Below are 7,078 nucleotides of genomic sequence, written 5' to 3'. Positions count from 1 at the left end.
ACAGGGCCTGGGACCCACACCAGGGACAGGACCAGAACCAGCATCTGACTCCCCAGCAGGAGGAAATGGCTGGGTGAGACCCACCTGCAGGAAAGTTGCAGGGTTGGTCTGTGACGGGGAATACTCCCACCCACCCCCACCCACCGCCACCCGGGATGAGGCAGGGGGACCAGCCCACCCGCGAGGCTCCAGGGGGCACGGCCGGACCTGGCCAGGCTTGGCGAATTCCCAGGTGGCGGGCGCCCCCTGCAGCCAGACAGGGGTGCTGCAGGGCAGAGGCGGGACTTCGGGCTCACACCCTGGCATTGCTGGGTTTTCTCTTCCATCGTCTCCAGCCGTCGCTGTGGCTGTTATGGTTGCCCCATTTTAAGGATGAGAGCAAGGCTGAGTGTTTTGCTCGAGGTCGCAGAGGACCCTGACTCTTCCCTCCCAGGGGCTCTGTCCCAGCCCTTCAGAGCCCGCCTCATCCACACTCCCTCGCATCGAGGGACAGACAGTGCAGCAGGGCAGCTGTAGGAGGTAGGCAAAGGGTATTTAATGGGCTTTGGGCGGGGGGGGTCTCAGCACTCCCGCCAGGCGAGTGGGCAAGGGCAGGGCACAGAGGTCTCCACAAGGGGCTCAGGAGGTGAGGTTCGGCTGCGTGGGCTCCTGGCATCTCCCAGTGCGAAAGGTCAAGAGGTAGGCGGAGCCTCGTCTGGGGGCCTCCCGCAGCAGGGGCAGCACCGGGCTGGCGTGGAGCTAAACACACGGTGGGGGGGATGGGGGCTCTCCCTAAGCCCCGCCCCGAAGGCCACCCACTGAGGAGCAAGAAACTGCCCAGACTGTCACCCACCAACAGGCAGAGCAAAGGGAGTGGGATGGCACCCCAGAATGTCACTGCAGGGGCTCTGGAGGGGCTGTGGGTTACCCACCCCTACATCACTCTTAATGCTCCACTTCCACGTGGTTCATAGACTGGGCTTCAGAGCAGAAGGTGCCTTTAAGTAAAGGAATTCCCCCTCTCCCGCTCCCGCCAATTATAAACCACTGGGCTAGTCTCAATCCTCATAAATAGCTGAGGAAACTGAGGCCCAGAAAGGGTAAGTGACTGGCCCAAGGCCACCCAGCAAGTGAGTGGTGCGGCCTTTTCCCTTTGTGTCTCCAGGGACCCCTGGTGTATTTTGGAGGCCTGTGACTCTACTGTCAACACTCTTCAGGCCTATAATGCCCCTCTCTCAAGCTCTAAGTGCTCCAGCTTCAGGGCCAGCCCAACACTGGGGGGCTTCTCCCAACACCTGTACAATCTGCAGACGCCCCCTCCCAACACACACAGGCACACATGCACGCTGCACATGTACACACGCACACACACACGCAAACACTCCTCACCTCCTGGAGGGCTGCAGCCTCACCACTCTCTGGGGGCCCCTTCCCTGGTTGGTCGAGACCCAGAGGCTGGGACTGGGGGCCAGACCTAGGCCCAGGGAGGTCTGGGGGACTCTGTGCGGAGGGGCACATCAGGAAGTGATGGTTCTGCCTGGGCACCCAATCAGGCCCCACCACTCTCTGCAGCCAGACAGCTTCAGCCATGTACCTGGGGAGCAACAAGCCAGATGCGAGTGGTTGTGACCCTCCTGGCCTGGTCCCCCTCAGCCTGGGGAGCACACAGCCTGGGCATGGCCCTGCAGGGAGCTGTCACCAATCCCATCCAGGCTGCCATGCCCCTCTAACCCCATTTCTTGGAGCAAGAACCCACAGAGGCAAGGAAGGGGAAGCTCCAGAGGCTCCCACAATGCCCTGGAGAAAACTCCAAAAGAAGGAGAATAGTGAGCGTAAGGTGCTGGGAGCTATGCTAAGGGGCCAGCGGAGACGCCCCAGCTTCACCCTGCCCCACCCGCGCCAGGGGCCACCGCTCAGGCCTCTGCTTTGCCAACTCACTTGGGTCCCAGCGGTGCACAAATTGTTAAATACCAGTTGCTGGCACAGCCGTGGTCGAAGGGGTTGTATCCTTCCAGGTATCGGCACTGGGCGGGGGTGGCGGGGAGGGTGGTCAAGGACAGGAAGAAGAGCTCAGATCCAGCAGGACTGGGCAGGCCACCCCCACTGGCCCTCCCTGCACCGGTCAGCTCAGCCCAGGGCTTCAGCAAGACTCCAAGGACAGAGGAGCCGGGAGAGTCAGGCGCGACATCCCCAACCCACTTCTGAGCAGCTCTGGCACTGCACCCACCTCTCCTGCCTGCCCAGGGATCCTTCCCCATCACCTTGTATCCCCTTTCGCACTGTCCTCCCCCACTGTCTCATTTGGCCACACACATCTTCCTGCTACCTCGTTCCAGATCCTTTCGGACCTTCCTTTTGCTGATAAACTACTCCAAAGACAGTTCCACCCATGCTCCCTCCACTCCTCTACTTTCCCACATCTCATTCTTTCCTTAAATTGTGCCTTCACTGAATTTCACTATCCGGAAGGACAGTTTGTGTTGCCTAATCATACTTCCCTAAGCAAAACCACATGGCCTTGGAAATCTGGGCTGAAGCTCCTGAGCACCCAATGCTTGACCAAGGTCAAGCCCAAAGGTCAAGTCCTCCCCTGGAAACTCTTGACCAGGTTTTCTCCTCCTCCCCTCCTCCTGCCCATCAGCCTCGCCCCCTCCTCCTTCCCAGCACAGGCTGTCTCATGGGGACCTCAAAAGCCTTAGCTACAAAGTGTTTGTCACGTCCTAAAGTGGCCCAAGAGCACCTCTGCTCACCACCAGCTGCCCTGTGTCCCACGCCCTTAACCATTGTGATTTTTTGAGTTCTCCCTACTTTAAGGTGTTTCAAGAACTTAAGGGAAACTGGCATCCTACTCTCAATTTTAATTAAATGGTTAGAAGAGTTTGATTAAACTTACAATCAGGATTTTAAGTCTAGAGAAATAAATTTTGATTTATTAGATGTACACGAAGAATAGAAAAATGTTGATTGCTCAGTGCTTAAAGGGATGGGAATTGTTTAATGAATTCATAAGAACTGACGAATAAAGTAGAGCCCTTCCTCTCCCCATATGGGACCCTCAGACATGAATGGAATCCAACAGCTCGGAAGTTCCCAGACTGTCCTCTCTCACCGGCTTCAGGCCCGGTCTCCTGCTCCAGTTCTGTATCTCAAACGCCCTCATGCTCCACAGACCAAAACCAAAGTGGGTATCTACTCGCCGCATCTCCTGCCCAATTCCCTGCTGCCTCTGCTCTCTCTCCCCTTCTTCCCTGGGGATCGGGGAGTCAGACTTCTCTCTCTTTCTCTCTTTCCTTCTCTCCCAAAGCATTATGGATTCCTTTGTTTGTAGGTTCACTCATTTGTTCATAAATATTTGGGGACCTCAACACTGTTCCAGGCATTGCTCTGGGGACTGAGGACACACCACAGACAACAAGGCCAGCCTTAACTTTCAGGGTGCTGAGGGCAGTCGGGGAGTGGTCAGGGCAGCACAGAGAGGGGATTGGTGAGAAGAGCAGGCAGCCCAGCCAACACTCCAAGGTGCAGGCAGAGAAGCAGCAGCCCAGGGCAGCAGAGAGAGCTGGACCCTGAGAGGCTGGGGAAGGGCCACAGCAGGTACATTCTGTTTCAGATGCTGCTCTGTGCAGCCTGGAAAGATTAGTCTGAGGATTGCCCGCTGGCTTTGGCCACTTGGAGAGTGCAGCATCAGTATGACAGTGAGGACGGAGGCTGGGCTGAAGTGGGCTGAGGAAGGTGAAGAACGACGCTAGTGAGCACAGCCAATGCTTTCAGGAAATCTGGTTGCGCTGGAGGGGAGAGTACAACAGAGGAGGCCTGCCATGTTAAGGGATGTTTGCTTTATTTTTAAGATGTGAGAGACAAGAACATGTGTACTGATGATGGGAAGGAATGGCAACAATGATGACCTATGGGGCACTTACTCACACCAGCCACTGTTCTATGTATCTCACACACATTAACCCATGCTGTCCCCTTTTACGGATGGGGAAACTGAGGTACCAGATGGCTAAGTAACACAGCCAAGATCTCCCTGCTGGTCTGTTGTGGAGCTGTGATTTGAATTTATGTGGTCTGGCTCCAGAGCCCTTGTGATCTAAGCAAGTGGCCCAGCAGAAGTTGTGGTCAAGGGATGGAGGTAAGAAGGAAATAAAGTTGAGGTGTGTGAAGAATGCCTGAAATGGGTTCTGGTAATGGGAAAGAGCCCTGCCTGGTGAATCACAGAGTGCAGACCACATTTAGGTTTCTTAAGGCTGGAGATCCTGGATTAGGACAGCCCCATCTGAGCAGGGGAGGGAGGGCAGGCCTATGGCCTGACCTGGGCTAGAAGAACCACAGGATGTGGGAAGGGAGAATGCTGCCCAGGAGAGGCTGAAATGAGGGACTGAGGCTGGAGAGAGAAGACATGCAGACCACAGGGAGCTGATGAGTCAGGGCTGCACAGAGGAGTCACAGGTGGGCTGGGAACCAAATATGGGTGGGGTGGAGTGATTAAGTTGTGACTGGAAGGATGGGAAGTGGTGGGCAAAGAGGGTTCCTCTGTCCTTTCAGCTGTCTCAAGGTCTCCAGCCCCTCCCTCATTGATGTGACCTACGACAGTCTTCCTAAAACAGCCTTTAGTCAAGTCATTGCCATGTGGAAGGAATCCCATGGCAAGGGTGTTCACTTTTACCACTCCTAATCAACACAGTACTGAAAGTCCAAGACAATGCAGTAAGAAAAGAAAAGGAAATAAAGCCACACACGTTGGAAAGGAAGAAATGAAACTGTCCTTTTCACAGATGACATGATTTTCTATGTAGAATCAACAAAAAAACTATTAGAATAAGTGAGCCTAGAAAAATTGCAAGATTCAAGACTAATATACAAAAATCCATTGTATTTTCTTATAATAATAAACAATTGGAAATGAAATTTTTAAAAATTATAATAGCACACAAAAATGAAATACTTAGAAAAAAATCTAACACAATGTAGTCAAGATCCACATGATGAAAACTGTAAGACACTAATGAAAGAAATCAAAGAAGCCCTAAATAAATGGAGAGTTATACTACTTTCATGGGTTCAAAAACTCAATATTGTTAAAATGTCCATTTTCAAAATTGATCTCTAGGTTCAACACAATCCAAATGAAAATCTCAACAAACATTTTTTGCAGAAATTGACAAGCCGCTTCTAAAATTTATATGGAAAATCAAGGTAACTAGAATAGCCGACAGAACTTTGAAAAAGAACAAAGTTGAAGAACTCACATTGTATGATTTCAAGACAATATAAAGCTACTAAGCAAGGCAGTATGGTACTGGTAAAAGGACAGAGAGTCCAGAAATACACCTACACCTCTATATTCAATTGATTTTTGACAAATGTTCAAAGGCAACTCAATGGAAGGATAGTCTTTTCAAAAAATGGTGAACAACCCATAAGCAAAAACAAAAACAAAAACAAAAACAAAAACCCATAAGCAAAAAAAAAATCTTGACCCATACCTTGCATCATACACAAAATTTAACCCCAAATGAATCATAGTCCTAAATATAAAACCTAAAACTATAAAACTTCTAAAAGAAAACGTATGAGAAAAATCTTTGTGACCTTGGGTTAAGGAAAGATTTCTTAATTACACACCAAAAGCACAATCCATAAAAGAAAAAACTGATAGAGGGACTTCCCTGGTGGTCCAGTGGCTAAGACTCTGTGCTCCCAATGCAGGGGGCCCAGGTTCAATACCTGGTCAGGGAACTAGATCACACATGCCGCAACTAAGAGTTCACATGGTGCAACTAAAGATCCCACGTGCCACAACTAAAAGATCCCATATGCTGCAACTAAGATCTGGCAAAGCCAAATAAATGAATAAATAAAAATAATAATAAAAGAAAAATGTATTAAAAAAAGAAAAGAAAAAACTGATAACATACTTCAAAATTTAAAACTTCTGATCTTTGGAAGACACTGTTGAGAAAAATGAGATGACAAACCACAGACACGGAGAAAATATTTTCAAAACACATGTCTGAATCCTGAATAAATAAAGATTTCTTAAAACTCAATATTAAGAAAACTACCCAATTTTTTTAATGGGCAAAAGACTGGAAGAGATATTTAATCTAAGATATACTGATGGTAAATAAGAACATGAAAAGATGTTCAAAATCATTAGTCATTAGGAAAATGCAAATTAAAACCACAATGAAATGTCACTACACATTTATTAGACTGTCTAAATTTTTTTAAAAACCGACAAAGCCAAATGTTAATGATGCAGAGCAACTGGAATTCTCATATATTCCTTATGGGAATGCAAAATGGTACAGCCATTTTGGAAGACAATTGGCAGTTTCTTATAAAGTTAAACATACAGTTACCATATGACCCAGCAATGCCAGCCTTAAGTATATACCCCCCGAAAAATGAAAACTTGTGTTCACATGCCTGTACACCAATGTTTATAGTGGCTTCATTTATAATCACCACAAATTGGAAACAACCCAAATATCCTTCAATTGGTGAATGGGTAAACAAGCTGTGGCACAGCTATATGATGGAATACCACACAGCAATAAAAAGGAGGAAACTCCTGATGTGGGCAACAACATGGATGAATCTCAAATGCATTATGCTAAGTGAAAGAAACCAGACTCAAAAAGCTATGATTACATTTATGTGAGATTCTGAGAAAGGAAAAACTATTGGGATAGAAAACAAATCAGTGGGGACTTCCCTGGTGCCGCAGTGGTTAAGAATCCGCCTGCCAATGCGGAGGACACGGGTTCGAGCCCTGGTCCGGGAGGATCCCACATGCCGCGGAGCAACTAAGCCCGTGCGCCACAACTACTGAGCTTGAGCTCTAGAACCCGCGAGCCACAACTACTGAGCCTGTGTGCCACAACTACTGAAGCCTGCGCGCCCTAGAGCCCATGCTCCACAACAAGAGAAGCCACCGCAATGAGAAGCCTGCGCACTGCAACGAAGAGTAGCCCCCGCTCCCCGCAACTAGAGAAAGTCCGCGGTGCAGCAACAAAGACCCAACGCAGCCAAAAATAAATAAATTTTAAAAAAAGAAAAGAAAACAAATCAGTGGCTGCCGGGGGCTGCA

At 49.3% G+C, this 7,078-nt stretch overlaps 1 protein-coding gene and 1 non-coding gene across 2 annotated transcripts in view; one reads left to right on the top strand and one right to left on the bottom strand.

The window, feature by feature from the left end:
• Positions 1-519: 519 nt before the first annotated feature.
• Positions 520-7,078, bottom strand: part of ZDHHC19 (zDHHC palmitoyltransferase 19) — a 10,321-nt gene continuing 3,762 nt past the window's right edge. The window contains exons 6-8 of the mRNA XM_007465875.1: positions 1,918-2,003; positions 1,369-1,573; positions 520-738 (exon numbers count right to left, since the gene is read on the bottom strand). Coding sequence (XP_007465937.1) covers positions 619-738; positions 1,369-1,573; positions 1,918-2,003 — 411 coding nt within the window. The 3' untranslated portion in view covers positions 520-618. The remainder of the gene's footprint in view (positions 739-1,368; positions 1,574-1,917; positions 2,004-7,078) is intronic.
• Positions 5,649-5,721, top strand: TRNAG-CCC (transfer RNA glycine (anticodon CCC)). The gene has a single exon. It is a non-coding gene; the product is annotated as a tRNA-Gly (tRNA).

Source organism: Lipotes vexillifer, unplaced genomic scaffold (genome assembly GCF_000442215.2).
Source record: "Lipotes vexillifer unplaced genomic scaffold, Lipotes_vexillifer_v1.1 scaffold853, whole genome shotgun sequence".
Classification (NCBI taxonomy): domain Eukaryota; kingdom Metazoa; phylum Chordata; class Mammalia; order Artiodactyla; family Lipotidae; genus Lipotes; species Lipotes vexillifer.
This window is presented reverse-complemented; position numbering and strand designations above follow the sequence as displayed.